We start from the raw sequence: 16,787 nt of genomic DNA on the forward strand, positions 1-16,787 counted from the left end.
AAGCACGTCATTACGGATCCTCCCGATCCATTAACGGTGCTTTTAGGCACCATAAGCACCGGTCACCGTCCTCGTCGAACCCGTCGCTTGCGACGAAGGGCTCGACGAGCGAATTAACCCCTAGACACAGCCCACTGAGTTTCTCGCCGGATCTTCTCAGTGGGTCGCGTTTCCGATCCGGTGGTAGATTCTGCGAAGCACTGCTCTTGCTAGGGTCAGTGTTAGCAACTCTCCGGTTTGAGCCCCGTGAGCTCACCTACACACGTTAGGGTGAAGCTGAAATAGCCTCTCAAGGCTATCAGCATAGGTAGGAGGAAAAAAAAAAAAAAAAAAAAAAAAAAAAAAAAAAAAAAAAAAAAACTTCACGCCTGGACAAAGTCTTCTGCTTTATAAAGCACAAGTCCGGCCTCGCGTGGAGTACTGCTCCCATCTCTGGGCCGGGGCTCCCAAATACCAGCTTCACTCCATACAGAGGAGGGCCGTTCGGATTGTCGATAATCCCATTCTCACGGAACGTTTGGAACCTCTGGGTCTGCGGAGGGACTTCGTTTCCCGTATGTTCCATGGGGAGTGCTCTGAGGAATTGTTCGAGATGATACCGGCATCTCCTTTTTACCATCGCACCGCCCGCCACCGGAGTAGAGTTCATCCGTACTACCTGGAGCCACTGCGGTCATCCACAGTGCGTTTCCAGAGATCTTTTTTGCCACGTACCATCCGGCTATGGAATGAGCTCCCCTCCACGGTGTTTCCCGAGCGCTATGACATGTCCTTCTTCAAACGAGGCTTGTGGAGAGTATTAAGCGGTAGGTAGCGGCTTGGCTCTGCACCTAGCATTGCTGAAGTCCATGGGCAACGGTAACCACTCACCATCAGGTGGGCCGTGTGCTCGTCTGTCTCCAAGGGCAATAAAAAAAAAAAAAGAAGGTAGAGCGTCTTATGAGCCCGCACGGGTAGGCACAACCACACTGCCTATTTCTACCGTGAAGCAGTAATGCGTTTCGGTTTGAAGGGTGGGGTAGCTGTTGTAACAATACTGAGAACTCATATCTCAAGCTCCTTAGCGGCATTTAAGTTGTAATGTCTTTGGGCTCCGGTAACCACTTAACACCAGGTGGGCTGTGAGCTCATTCATCCATATATGCAATAAAATATCGAAAAACTCCTAACAAGTCTCCAGGTCTCCAATCCCTGGGTCCTAACAGATTTACATATATAAAGACCAAATACTGAAGAATTTACCGAAAAATACTTGTTAAAAAATCAACAAATTCCGCTATAAATCTTTCAGGTAACATAAATAGGGATTAGGAAAATAAAGGTACAAGGTGCGGGGTCAGAGCTGCGTTTGACATCTGAAGGAAAATGTCCCGAATGAATAAGAGGGCTGCTTGTGGAACATTCACAATGAAATAATTCCTGTCGCTTTTTTTAGTTTCTTTAACAGACTTCACGCAGTTGTGTTGTAGCCCAGCTGTCTAATACATTCTTCGGGATCATCTTTGACCCGTGTTCACCCAAAGCTGAGTATAGGTCTCTTAAAATCCACACCATTCTTTTCGGCCTCTTGCTTCCATCCAGTCCGCATTCAGTCCCTGCCCGCTATTTTGACCAGGTCATCGGTTCACTTGACCGTCGTGGCCACGATGCTCGGCAGCAATGAGTCCTGGAAGGCGATGCTCGACTTCTGCGAGTACACCATCTCGCAGAAGGAGGTGGCGGAACGAGAGAGGGAGAGCTCATCCCTCTTCGCACCTATCCGTCGCCGCCGAGCCGGGGGCCGGAGAAGGGCCTTTGCCCGACTCCGGCCCCTGTAGATAGCGGCTTCCCCCCGGTGAAGGTCAAGGGGCGACCTGAGGGGGTAGAGGCCGCGCGGCGCGCTACCAGCACTCTAGCGCGCTGCCAAGGAGTTACGAAAGAGCGACCGGTTGGCGGTATATCGCGTCCCGACCCGGCAGGCTGGTTCTGGTCCAGTGGGGTATTCCGGGACACCAGCGGCACTGTCTGGGCGGCCTGACGGGCTGCCGTACCGAGACGGCCGACGTTTCAGAGCCTTCGATTCGCCTCGAAGGCTCGATCGGCTGGGCGTCTGCCTTCGCGATCATGATTATATTTAATTAGCTTCCTCTGGTTGGTCGATTGCTTTTGAAAACACTGGGGCCAAGCTCATGGCCTACTTGGTGTTAATTAATTACTGCAGTCTTATTTTTTTTTAATCCTAATTAAAACTAATAGCCTTGAGAGGCCATTTCAGCTAACAACTTGGTGAGCTCACGGGGCTTAAACCTGATGACGTTGCTAACACTAACCCTAGCAAGAGCAGTACTTCGCAGAATCTACCACCGGAATGGAAACGCGACCCACTGAGAATATCCGGCGAGAAACTCAGTTGGCTGTGTCTAATGGTTAATTTACTCGCCGAGACCTTCGTCGCAAGCGACGGGTTCGATGAGTACGATGACCGGAACTGGAGTTCATATAGCAGCCACAAACATGTATTTCATCACCTTGGGAGATGAGGGCTAGTAAGATAAGAGCTAGTACATGCGGGCACAAAATATACCTCACTTACAGAATGTTCACTAGAGAAGTCTCCCTAATGTGCAAGACCTTATTGTCGCGTAAATTCCACCTGTTGGGACGAAAACGTTGAACCAAAGCGACAAGACGACATTCACACACAAAAAAGCGTATGTTGTTTTTGACGTTTAACTGTACTATATTTTGGCTTTTTTCCTACCTAAGCTGATAGCCTTGAGAGGCTATGTCAGCGTAACCGGGCGAGTAGGTGAGCTTACGGGGCTCAAACCGGGAGTGTGGCTTACACTAGCCCTAGCAAGAGCAGTGCCTCGCAGAATCTACCACAGGATCGGATACGCGACTCACTAAGAAGATCTGGACGAGAAACTCAATGGGTATTTTGTGTGGATGGGATGGATGGGGAAATGAGATATAACAATTAAGCGCTTTATTATATTTTGCTCTTGTGTCTACATTGTCATTATCTAATTATTTTTCGTGGATAAAAAATACAAATTCTTCTTCACTCAGTTTTCATATCTCAAAGTGGACTGCAGTAACTGATTCATATTTGGTAAGCTGTGTGAGTGTGGGCGTCGACCTAGGCTTTGACTTAAATGTCTCACTTATTTAGATATTGGAGATCAACAAATCAATCAAAAATCAATGGTTTGCAGCGGCTTGGCTCTGCCCCTGCCATTGCGGACGTCCATGAGCGAGGGTAACCGCTTACCATCAGATGGGCCAAATGATCGGCTGCCCACAAAAAGCATAAAAAAACCGAACCGTCCGTGACCGTCCTTAAGGATACACCGTATACGTAAATTTTATAATTTTATTTATAAAAAAAATAGCACTAGTTCACGAACGATATTCGCGATGAACAAAAAAATATCGTGCATAAAAATTTTAATTGTCATAATTTTATTATCGGTACCCTGGAATCGTCATTCTTGTGCCTATTCCTGCAGTGAAGGAATCTTGCGTTCCTGTTTGAAGACTGCGACAGTCCTTAAACCTCATACCCACTCTACCAACTCTCTATCCTTCGACCTCATATCCATCCTACCAATGACACCGTACGCCCTACGGAATAACAGTTATCACTACATAGTATAAAACAAAGTCGCTTTCTCTGTCCCTATATCCTTATGTATGCTTAAATCTTTAAAACTACGCAACTACGGATTTTGATGCGGCTTTTTTTAGGATAGAGTGATTGAAGAGGAAGGTTTATATGTATAATAATATCCATTAAATAGTAGAGAAATCAGTAATAAATTACAGTTGCGGAGCTAAGCGAGGGCGGGTCGCTAGTAAATTATAAATGATTATCAACATAAACTCGTAGAAGTGAAGAAATATAAAACTTTGTGTGTTAGTGTTTCTTACTCAATCCACTGAGTTTCTCGCCGGATCTTTTACAGTGGACCGCGATTCCGATCTGATAGTAGATTCAGTAGAGCACTGCTGTTGCTAGTGTTAGCAATTCTCTCAGGTTGAGCCCGTGAGCTCACCTACCGGTCCGCGTGGAGTTCGAATAACCCCTTAGGCTACCAACGATTAAGTAGCAAAAAAAAATTTTACTCAATCATGCGGAAATACCATTACTGGTGGTAGGACCTCTTGGGAGTCCGCACGGGTAGGTACCACCACCCTACCTATTTCTGCCGTGAAGCAGTAATGCCTTTCGGTTTGAAGGATGGGGCAGTCGTTGTAACTATACTTGAGACCTGAGAACTCAATGTGGGTGGCGCATTTACGTTGTAGATGTCTATGGGCTCCAGTAACCATTTAACACCAGGTGGGCTGTGAGATCGTCCACCCATCTAAGCAATAAGAAAAAATTTAAAAAAATTGCTGCATGAATTTGGGTGAAATTTGGCACATATGTATATAAATAGTTTATAAGCTGGATTAACACATATAAATAACACTTTTTAACGTCGTAAATGATATTACCCGACAAACGCCGGGTATGCCTGCTATAATAAATCCGACAGTGCATCCTCTAGTTGATAACTTTACGTACAAACGAATCTACAAATCGACTCTTTGTTTATAGACCACTGAGCTTCACAGCCTAATCTAGAGGGAAAATGCAACATGTTTCATTCTTTATTTGACTGCAACACAGATTTTATTACTTGCAGTATCCTATTTAAAATTTCATTTAACTATTGAATTGCACTAAATTAGAAACTGGAAAGTATTCTTTTTTTTTTATTGATTAGATGCGTGGACGAGCTCACAGCCCACCTGATATTAAGTGGTTACTGGAGCCCATAGACATCTACAACGTAAATGCGCCACCCACCTTGAGATATAAGTTCTAAGGTCTCAAGTATAGTTACAACGGCTGCCCTACCCTTCAAACTGAATGCATTACTGCTTCACGGCAGAAATAGGCAGGGTGGTGGTACCTACCCGTGCGGACTCACAAGAGGTCCTACCACCAGTAATTACGCAAATTATAATTTTGCGGGTTTGATTTTTATTACACGATGTTATTCCTTCACCGTGGAAGTCAATCGTGAACAATTGTTAAGTACGTATTTCATTAGAAAAATTGGTACCCGCCTACGGGATTCGAACACCGGTGCATCGCTAGATACGAATGCACCGGACGTCTTATCCTTTAGGCCACGACGACGACAAAATGTTCATAGGGAAAAAATTCTCTTTCCCGGCAAAAAAAGTACGAAATGTTGGATACAACTGCAAATTTCATAAAGGAAACAGCTTCGCTAACATTGGTAATAACAGAACGCAACAATGACTATTATAAACAGAGATAGCGTCGTTAAATCATCTCACTGTCTCTCTCGCACATAATGATAGTGATGTCATAGCTTAATATCTACTCGATTGATTTTAACTAAATTTTCCACACACAATTACATTTTATTCCACTGGGAGGACATAAAAATCTTATATTAATAGTTTATAAGCGGAATTAACAAATAAAATAACACTTTTTAACGTCGTAAATGATGTTACTCGAGAAATGCCGGGTATGCCTGCTTTTTTTTTATTGCCTGGTGTTAAGTGGTTACTGGAGCCCATAGACATCTACCACGTATACGCGCCACCCACCTTGAGATATAAGTTCTAAAGTCTCAGTATAGTTACAACGGCTGCCCGCACCCTTCAAACCGAAACGCATTACTGCTTCACGGCAGATATAGGCAGATGGTGGTACCTACCCGCGCGGACTCACAAAGGTCCTACTGCCAGTAAACAAGAGGTAAACAAGAGGTCCGACCACCAATAAACAAGAGGTCCGACCACCAGTAAACAAGAGGTCCTACCACCAGTAAACAAGATGCTATAATAAATCCGACAGTGCATCCTCTAGTTGATAACTCTACGTACAAACGAATCTACAAATCGACTCTTTGTTTATAGACCACTGAGCTTCACAGCCTACACTAGAGGGAAAATGCAACATGTTTCATTCTTTATTTGACTGCAACACAGATTTTATTACTTGCAGTATCCTATTTAAAATTTCATTTAACTATTGAATTGCTTATTAGGGGTTACTACTGAATTACTAATTCTAAGTGATTTATGACTAATATTCAGAAATCTATATATTAATACGTGAAGCAAAAACGCTGTATCCCTTTTTACGTAAATTGCGCGGACGGAGGAGTATGAAATTTTCCACACTTATAGAGAATATAGAGAAGAAGTGCACAATGCTATTTTTTTTTTTAAATAATGCATAAAAGATACATTAAATCAATAAAGAAAACATTACACACACTACCATGTATTTGACACACAAACGCATTTATTACGCATATATTTATTTATTGTCAAGCTTTTGTTCTTGACGTCTGTGGTCAAATTGAGAATAGATTAAATGTTGTTTGTCTTTATTAATCTTTTTCTATAGTGTAGTCTTGGCGTTGAAAATACAATCATAATAGTGTACAAACTTACAATTCCAATAAATTATAGTCGAATTTCGACTACTGCGGGACCACTAGTATAATGAAATATTTTAAATCTATTATATTCTCTTTCTGAAACTCGTTTTTAGCGAATGTAAAAATTGATAAAGGCATATTTGTTTAACAAATAAATGGAAAATTTCTCTACTATATCTAACAACAGATTTATGAGTGCTCGTGACCTGTAATATATGTGGTCACTTTCAATTTGTTCTGGGACAATTATCGCCTCAAAAAGCTCATTTCGCAGTAACCATGCTTGTTCGCACATAACTGTTGTTCAAATATAAGGCATACGACCATCAATAGTGCACCTTTTGCGGTTTTTATCTTCACTTTTTATTTTTACATATTTAACATGGGCAAACGAGCTTCCGGTGCAGCTGATATTAAGTGGTTATCGAAGTTGGACATCACGGCTTAAATATCACCACTCACCTTGAGATATAAGGTCGAAATTCAATGGTATTGTACAACGGTATCCAGACCATTAAACAGTCATGGCTCAAATAGGCAGTAAGGTAGTTTCTGCTAGTGTATATTATACGACCTACTACAAGAAATAGCGGTAGGCAACGGCTTGGCTCTGCCCCTGGCATTGCTGGGTGCAAGTCCATGGGTGACGGTAACCACTCACCATCAGGTGGGCTGGGTGCTCATCTGCCTACAAAGGCAAAAAAAAGAAAAGAAGACTCCTGTTTCAACTTCCTCTTTTCCATCTCCTGTTTAGTCACTAAATTAGAAACTGGAAAGTATTCAAAATGTTCATAGGGAAAAAACTCTTTCCCGGCAAAAAAAGTACGAAATGTTGGATAAAACTGCAAATTTCATAAAAGAAACAGCTTCGCTAACATTTCTCAGAAATTGGTAATAACAGAACGCAGCAATGACTATTATAAACAGAGATAGCGTCGTTAAATCATCTCACTGTCTCTCTCGCACATAATGATAGTGATGTCATAGCTCTATACCTACTTGATTGATTTTAACAAAATTTTCCACACACTATTACATTTGATTCCACTGGGAGGACATAAAAATCTTATATTAAAATTATGTACCACAAATAAACTCTACGATAACGCAGACATCAACCTAACTTTCTTACGAAAGGTCTCTCTTTCTTACTTTTATCTTACTTCTTAACTTTCTTCCTACTATTCTTAACTTATGAAAAATACACCCGTCAAACATACCGCAGCTATCTTAAACTTAATAGAAAAGTAGAATGCTTCACAGTAGTAATAGGTGGCTATGCGTCTATTAGTCTCCGCTAAGAAATACAGTCGCACATCAATTTAGCGTGTTACTGATAATTTTGTACAGTACTACACCGAGTCACAGGGGGGTCGGGTCAGCCTTCAGTAAAGTCAGTCAAAGTGTACAAACACAATCGATGTTTGCCAGCTCTATATTGTTCAGTGAAAATGCAGTGCATCAAGATATTGTTTTCCATGTGAGTATTTCTTTGGTGAAATGGTTCTAGTACTCGTGTATTGAATTAGGACTTTATGTTTCCAGCTCAGTTAGTTTTTTTTAAAACATGAATGTATTGAAAATGATGATGCATTCTTAATGAAAAGAAATCTCGTCAATACATAATTTTCTTTATGGTTTTTTTTTTCGTCGATTTTTAAATTATTTTTTATAAAATTTAAGCGGTGTTGATATTTGCTTGTAGATGGTTTTTTTTGTTGAAACTATTTGCTGTATTTGTTCGTAATGACAAAGAAATTTATTTATAACCATATATAGGTTAAGTTTCGTTATTGTTCAAAGAGCATTGAAACTATTGAATTATAATAAAACTTTAAGATTTGTAACAAGTTATAATTAATGGAAATGCTGTTGTTATATATGAGTCGTCTATTATCAAAGGTGGCAATCTGTGCATTTGGACAAAATTTTTTTATTGATATGTCAATTCAGATTGATTTGAATATAATCGTCTCTTTCAAAGAATACGGTTCAAAACCTGCATTAAATAAAGGTTAATAGTTAACCTGTTATTTATCTAAGATGTCGTTCCGAAGAGTTTTGTGACTGCCAATGGAATACAAAGTCAATAATTCGTTTTTCTGATTTACCAATCATTGTCCAAAAGTCAGATTGCCGGCTTTGATAATAGTCGACTCATATGCTATGATGACTACAATATGAAGTGACCGTCAAATTATCTGCTCATGTGATGATGGCTACGACGGTATAATGGCTTGCAACCGTAACCACTATCGGGATGAAAGTTTTATTACTAGCTTTGAAAATATTTCTCTGTCTTGCAATATTTGTTATTGTCTTGTATTCATAGACAATCTTGGCTTGGCAAATGTGGTATTTGCCTATCTAATTTTTTTTTCACAAATTAATTTTTTTTTTCAACAGGAGCATTTTAATCACATATTCCTTCGCTAGCACGAAACAAAAAAGATCCTTGGTATTTCCTCCAACGAGTCTTTACGGGGTAAGCGAAAGTGTGCTTAAACTAATGCCATTTTACTTATTATTAGCCGTATTACTTATTATCCTAATTTATAGTTTGCCAAGGCTTCCCCGAGTTCATTTGTAGTACAAAAACAATGATACGTAAATTTTATGATAAAAAATACACACGTAATATCAAATTTTTCGTAACTATATGTCCTATAATCTGTTTCTACAAATATCCATTGCTATGTATGAGAAATAGATCCACCTACAAACTTTCGCTAGGATTATAACGTTTTTTTATCATTATCGTGTATTACCATATTAGTATGCCACTGTCTAGGGAGCTCATTATTTACGCCAGGAAACCTAAATATAATATTTATGAGATTAATAAATACCCTTCATACCTTCTGACGAAGATCTCTGTGGCATATGTTGAGGCGTTGTGGAGATAAGTTGTAATAAATAAATAGAAAATTTTGATGGCAGAAATATTGGATTTATTTATTGCCCATGTAGGCAGACGAGCATATGGCCCACCTAATGGTGAACGTTTACCGTCACCCACGGACTTCAGCAACGCCAAAGGCAGAGCCAAACCGCTGCCTACCTACCTATTCTGAGGTGTCGTCGATCACTCTGTTCTACGTATTTTGTTTTTTGTTTTCAGACGTTCCTCGCGATAGCCGTTCCCATTGACATTCCAGACAAAAACGTGTTTGTCTCGTACAACTTCGAATCGAATTACAGCGTTTTAACTAACATCACGGAGATAGATGAAGTGCTATTCCCTAATTTACCGGTAAGTACCTTTTTTTTGTAACCAAATACCGTAATGTTTTTTTTTTGCCTAGATGTGTGGACGAGCTCACAGTCCACCTGGTGTTAAGTGGTTACTGAAACCCATAGACATCTACAACGTAAATGCGCCACACACCTTGAGATATAAGTTCTAAGGTCTCAGTATAGTTACAACGGCTGCCCCGCCCTTCAAACCGAAACGCATTACTGCTTTACGGCAGAAATAAGCGGGGCGGTGGTATCTACCCGTGCGGACTCACAAGAGAGAGAGAGAGATTTTAACAGTGTGTGTGTTCAATGGACACTGGAGGCTATAGTCATTACAACGTAAATACTCTCACCTACCTTGAGACTTTAATTCTATGTCTTTTTGTATGGTAATTACGAAAATCATCATTATTAGAAATTTAATTTTTATAACACGACGCTATTTATTCCTTCGTCGTTTAAAGGTAATTTGTAAAACATGATTTAAGAGCGTGCTTCATTAGTGAAATAGGTATCTGCTTACGAGATTTGAAAATGAGCATAGTTGCTTCCACGGAATATTTATCTATTCCGTGGTTGCTGCGAATTTGAGAAGGCGTTTTCTCATGAAAGCGCATATAACTCCAGAAGATGTGAGGCTGAAGTTTTCAATGTCTATATTTATTATGCACTAAATCGTGACAATTACACAGATAGGCAATTAATAGATAATTGTACCCATTTAAGGTGGTGAGTTCCAGACAGAGTCGTAGTGTCACAAGAGAACTCGCATACACCGTTCTGGAAACCAGATTCAAAGAGTAAGTGAATAATTAATTGGCCAAAGCTAACTTTGAAATATCACTATTGCAAGGAGCAAGGTAGATATAATTTGAGAAGCGTAGATATTATGTTTTGTTTATATTTGCATTTACCTGTTTGTTTTATCTTTTCGTAGGGTATGTGATGTTACATACGTATAATAAATCGGGAAAGTGTGAATTCAAAAGTGAAATTTTGATTTCCTTTTTTTTTATTGCTTAGATAGATGGACGAGCCTACCTGGTGTTAAGTGGTTACTAGAACCCATAGACATCTACATCGTAAATGCGTCACCCACTTTGAGATATAAGCTCTAAGATCGCAGTATAGTTACAACAGCTGCTCCACCTTTCAAACCGAAACGCATTACTGCTTCACGGCAGAAATAGGCGAGGTGGTGGTACCTACCCGTGCGGACTCGCAAGAGGTACTACCACCAGTAAAAGAGGGCCTACCACGTTGTTAAGTTGTCTCAAGTTCAGCGATAGTATATGAGGACTGTTTCTTATTTCTAGAAGCATATCGACATTGCGAATGCCGCAATCTACTTGGAAACCTGACATCGAAAGCTAATTTATTAATGGCTTAAATGAATGAAGAACTTGATAATAATCATAGATTGATCACAGCTTAACCGATTTATTTCTTACCGTTTCAGACACGGTATGAACGGCAGGGACTGCATGCTGAGAAACATATGCGAAGCCGCTGAAACTCCTTTGCATCATAACGGATTATTAGGGCATATTATGCATATTGTGTTCACGTGAGTAGTATTCTTTACCATTCGCGAAGCAGCTGGTCTTGAGTTGTTAGGTCTCCTTCGAAGTCGCTCGGGCAGCTGTTAGCAAATCCCACCCCTTCTGGCTGAGCCTTTGCTCACCCACCTGCCCTGGTGAAACTGGAAAGGCCTCCGGGCCACCAGTGATACTTCAATGATTAAAAAAAAAGTTTTTTTTTTATCTAGAGAATAATTCGAATTTAATAAGGTACATTTTAGTTTAAATAAATCGTGAATATACGTGCGATTATTTAAAAAAATTAATGAGTTTTGAAATCATACATTTCTATTCGCTGATGTTAATTTTGCAACGGATAGCTATCGTGGAGCAGAAGACTTTGTACAGATGCCTGTATCTCACTAGCAATATTTTTAAAATATCTTGGCTTATATACAAGCTCCGAATATATATATATACAATTACAATATATATACAAGTTTGCTTATATATATTCGGAACGTCGCTCTATCGAGAAAATTCACCAATTCGATGGACTATCTTCCCTTTAACGATTCCCCCAAACTGATGGGCATCTCCCAAATATCTTCTGTTCTGTTATAGCTAGCCCACTACAAGTCTTCCTCCCGATCCACTAACGGTGCTTTTAGGTACACCAAGCACCGGTCATCGTTCTCGTCGAACCCGTCGCTTACGACGAAGGGCTCGACGAGCATATTAGCCCACAGACACAGCCCTCTGAGTTTCCTGCGGAACTTCTCAGTGGGTCGCGATTCCGATCCGGTGGTAGATTCTGCGAAGCACGGCTCTGCTAGGGTTCGTTTTAGCAACGTCGTCAGGTTTGAGCCCCGTCAGCTCACCTACTAGTTAAGGTTACGCTGAAATAGCCTCTCAAGGCTTAGCTAGGAAAAAAAACAAGTCGTTCGCTGACACACTCTCAATTCCAGGCCATCAGCATCGAAAGATGAAGGTCTAGACGACGTGTACTATGAAGCCGAAGCAGCCGGTCAGAGAGGTGACTGCGACAGATATCTGGACGACTGCCCCCTCAGTCTCTTTGACATGATCACTAGACTCGTGGAAATACATTCATGAAGTAAAATGTAATATTGACTAAGGCATTAAACAAAGTACCTACAACATCAATTCTTTATTTGTTACCTCCACTTTGACTGCTGTAGATAGAATGACGAACTCACGTGTAACTTTGTATAAATTCTATCCGTGTATCGTAATGTTCTATTGTAGGACGACTCTGCTGAGAATTACCTTTATTACGCTCTTGGTAGACAATATCTGGTGATATCCGAATGTGACTATATACGTTGTATAATCTATTATATTTATAATCAAAAAAAATTGCTGATGCTAGGTAATTAAATGAATTAAGTTTAATGCAATTTGGTTCGTAATGATTAGAAGATTATTAATAATTTATTCAGTTCTAGTTTCAATGTCTAGGGCGCTATTCTTTGTCTTGTATTATGCTGTAAGATACAGCCAAAAAGATCTTGAGTGGCGACCGCACACCCGAAGACGCTGCGTGGGTTCCTCCCATGAGGTTGACCGAAGACCTAAGACTACAGGTCGCGAAAATCCGCTGGGTTCTTGCTGCGTAGGACTGATCATTATAGTGAACCTTGGAAGACATATACTGTGGGATATATTGTAAATAAAAATCCAATGAAAACTTCAAATTTCTTTATTAACGCTAATTTATCAAGATAAATTCATTTATTCAATTACCTTCTTTTTTTATTTTACTTAAAAGCAAATATAAAAGTTTTAAAAACATAATAACAAACAGTTCACAGCCATCAAATTATATTTGCTAGTTTTTATAATTAAATAATACATAAAAACAAGTTGCAATAAATTCAGAACGTAAACAATTAATATTTCAATGACATACTTATACTTCAATTATTATTAATTTAATTATATCAATTTACATTTTTTCAATGGCTATCATTCAATATATTTCATTATTTTTTGTCAACACTATTTACAACGAACCACTCATTGACTTCTGATTCGTTAGCGGCGTTGCATGAAAAAAATCATCTAAATTACCTATCCTATCTCAATACGCTCCTAACAACCACATTGAAATCTATTAAACATCTGTATAATTATTTGTTCTTTTAATTATCTAATTAAAACAACAACAACAAAAACCATGAAGAAACGATCCTCATAAGAATTATGCTACATTTAAAATAAAACATATTGAGCAGAACTTTTAATTATACTAAATATTCTTAGTCGCGATTTAATTAAACTACGGAAAAACGAAAAGATTTTTCGATGTGAATTAAACAGTTTTACATTATAATATACAACGGACAATTAGGCTAGTCTAAATAAATTATTACCATATTTCAAAATTAATAAGGTTCTAAAGAAATACGATTTATTCATAACATAATATAATGAACACCGATATTCATGGCTTTAGTTTCGGATTTTCTCAAAGCTTTTATATTTTTCTTTTTTAGTGTAATTTTTAAAGATATAAGTAGAAAGAAACTTTAAATTTTTCAAAAATTTATTTTATATCTATATATAACTCTATAGATTATCGAAGATTTTTTTATTCTACGTGAATGCGTTACAAAATCATTTATTTTCCTCATATATTTATTAATTTAATAATAATTTTTAATAATTTTTTACAAGTTTTGGAACGAAGTTCCTTACGGGACGATGCGGAGGGGTACCCTAATCGGGAAAAAACGTCCGTAACGTAAGCGTTAATAAATGTTATTAGTAATGCACACAGTGCACGACTTAACTTAACAAAAAATAACATTTTTTTTATCATTCATTGACCACGACTCGACTCTTATGCAAACAACGGTGAATGAAGTGTGTGTGTATAAGTGGGTTGTTGCGAAACCTCCAGTTTTATTTTCTTTATACCTCGAATAGAACTTAAAATTAATATTTTTATAATAAAGAACTTCGTTCCTATCCGGTGTCCCACGACACCGCACATCTTTTTTATTTAATCAATACACTGAAATACATATCTTCCGTTCGAATTCAACTAATAATTCCAATAGTTTCAATGTCTTTAGGATAGAAAAAGTTGTTTTTCTTCATCGGTATAGATGATATTTGCTGATCGACGGGGACTCTGGTGTCGTATAGAGACGGGGATTGGAAGATTATCCCAAAAGTTCCCACAAAACAAGCTATGGTGAACAGCCAGAGAAAGAAGCGGTCCAGCACCATTGACATGAACTTCCAATCTTCGATGACCTGGTGAAGAGATTACAATTTTTTTATTTTTTATTGCTTAGATGGGTGGACGAGCTCACAACCCACCTGATAGGCAGCTTGGCTCTGCCTCTGGCATTGCTGAAGTCTATGGGTGACGGTAACCACTCACCATCAGGTGGGCCGTATGCTCGTCTGCCTACAAGGGCAATAAAAAAAAAACCTGGTGTTAAGTGGTTACTGGAGCCCATAGATATATACGGCGTAAATGCGCCACCCACTTTGAGATATGAGTTCTAAAAGGTCTCAAGTATAGTTACAACGGTTGCCCCAACCTTCAATCCGAAATGCATTACTGCTTCACGTCAGAAATAGGCAGGGTGGTGGTATCTACCCGCGCGGACTCACAAGATGTCCTACCACCAGTAAAAATGCACTGCGTCTGAAAAGTAGTGTATATAAGTAAAACACGTAATAAAAGTAAACTGGTGGTAATGCGTATTGTCAACCACGTAGTGATGTCCATAGACTCCAAGCATATTGACACTCGACGAGTCGTGAGCTCCATACAACCATCCCGATTAGGACCACAACATGTACCGCTAGCAGAAATCACACAAATACCAATAATTATCTTTCAATCTCAAATTATCTTTGATAATGCAGCGTCATCGTTTACTTTGATCATCAGTAACTACACAAGTAAAACATATATATCTACATATATAGTAAAGACAACTTATAAAGACCATTATGTCTCCGAAGTCTTTATACAGAGACCGCTGGTAAAGTGCCCCGCCATTCTGAATAATGAAGAGGTCGTATCAAGGGACAATTTCCCTTTCAAGATGAACATCTTTTTAACGATCGCCTGAAGAATGTGATTTTCACATTTCGATGGTAACCAAGGCGTGAAACGTTGCAGAAATTAACTGTTCTAAATCAATAAAGATATCGTCTTCTCGCATTAAAACTGTATAATCTCAAAACTTACAAATTTTACAGGAGAGTGTTTTAAAGGTTTAAAATGTGATATTTTTAATATTAATCATCTTTGCAACATTTTTTTTTTTACCTATTACATGATCTGTCTTTTAAAGTAAGATAAAATTATGTATTAATTTTGTTAATGGTAGTCAAAATAAGGGAAAACCAAAAAAAAGAACTAAATCTAAACAACGCTCTTTTGACAGTAGGTATCTATTAGAAAAATACTGGTGATACCAAATGATTCCGTATATTAACTCAATTTCGAAGACTTTTGGAAATTGTACACTTTTAATGCGAAAGAACCATATGTGAGTGTATATGCGAGCTGTTCTATGGGCTTCAATTCTCAGTTTAATTCAGTCATAATAATAATAAAATTAATATTTAGACCTGACCCACGAGACTAACGCCACGTGGCATGTCGATTCAATCATCATTGTTCCAATAGTTGTGTCGGTACACGGTTTGATAGCGAAAAGTTTCGATCAAGAAACTTTCTTTATCCAGCTGGGTTAGTGGCCTAATAGAGAAAGCAGTTACCCTCGATACTGCACGTATTGTGAAGAGGTTTCTCACTCTGGAGTCCTAACCCATGGTGGCTTGTGTCGTAGACACCGCCATCAGCGGCAATTTTTTTATTATATTATAGTTTTTTTAAAAAATTGTATTTTTAATATCTTTTTTAAAAAATATTGTGTAATTAATAAGATTTTAAATAAATATTAATAACAATGGGGAATAAGTCACGCACGATCATCCGGACCCAAATTAGGGTTCCCTGTACTCTGAGAACCAGAGAATGATATATTATACATACGTTTAAACATATAGATAAATAGATAATAAACACCCAGACAAAGAGCAAACAAAACTTTTCATGCCACGAATCTTTTCCCGATGTGGGAACTGAACCCACGACCCTCGGCGCAAAAGTCAGGGATGCTAACTACCAATCCACCGAGTCTGTTGGATGCACGTCGCATGAATTTTGTTAATGAATACTTTAAGTTGGAAGTTGAATGGTAATGAATTTACGCAACAATACATAGGTCATTTCTGTCAGACTATACTGATCTACAAAGATGTAAATTTTTTCCAACGGTTTTTCCTGAACGCTACGTATGCTTCTTCCAGGGAGGTTGGAAGGGAATCCTCAGTTTGATTATGCCTTGACCAGTGAGCTAATTATACCACAGATTACAACAAAATCTGTCCGCAGGTTTAGTACAAAACGAATACCCGGCGATAAATGTTGCTCGTCGTAAAATGTTCGTTTAGTTATTTTTGATGAGTAATGATAGCTTGAAGCAGAGTAGCAAGTAATTATAGCTTGAGC

General features: G+C 38.8%; 2 protein-coding genes across 4 annotated transcripts in view; one reads left to right on the forward strand and one right to left on the reverse strand.

Moving 5' to 3' along the window:
• The first annotated feature begins 7,831 nt into the window (after positions 1–7,831).
• Positions 7,832–12,368, forward strand: LOC114244443 (uncharacterized). Its single transcript, XM_028176269.2, has 6 exons — positions 7,832–7,938; positions 8,865–8,943; positions 9,580–9,711; positions 10,425–10,498; positions 11,158–11,265; positions 12,187–12,368. Exons 1-6 carry the CDS (start codon positions 7,910–7,912, stop codon positions 12,332–12,334), a joined length of 570 nt encoding a protein of 189 aa, XP_028032070.2. The 5' UTR covers positions 7,832–7,909; the 3' UTR covers positions 12,335–12,368.
• A 618-nt stretch (positions 12,369–12,986) lies between these two features.
• The window catches only part of nAChRbeta2 (nicotinic acetylcholine receptor beta2), a 41,512-nt gene continuing 37,711 nt past the window's right edge, over positions 12,987–16,787 (reverse strand). For all 3 annotated transcript variants that reach the window (XM_089736536.1, XM_028176783.2, XM_028176774.2), the window contains one exon: positions 12,987–14,503. In XM_089736536.1, coding sequence (XP_089592662.1) covers positions 14,285–14,503 — 219 coding nt within the window. In that variant the 3' untranslated portion in view covers positions 12,987–14,284. The remainder of the gene's footprint in view (positions 14,504–16,787) is intronic.

Source organism: Bombyx mandarina, chromosome 21, assembly GCF_030267445.1.
Source record: "Bombyx mandarina strain Sakado chromosome 21, ASM3026744v2".
Classification (NCBI taxonomy): Eukaryota; Metazoa; Arthropoda; class Insecta; order Lepidoptera; family Bombycidae; genus Bombyx; species Bombyx mandarina.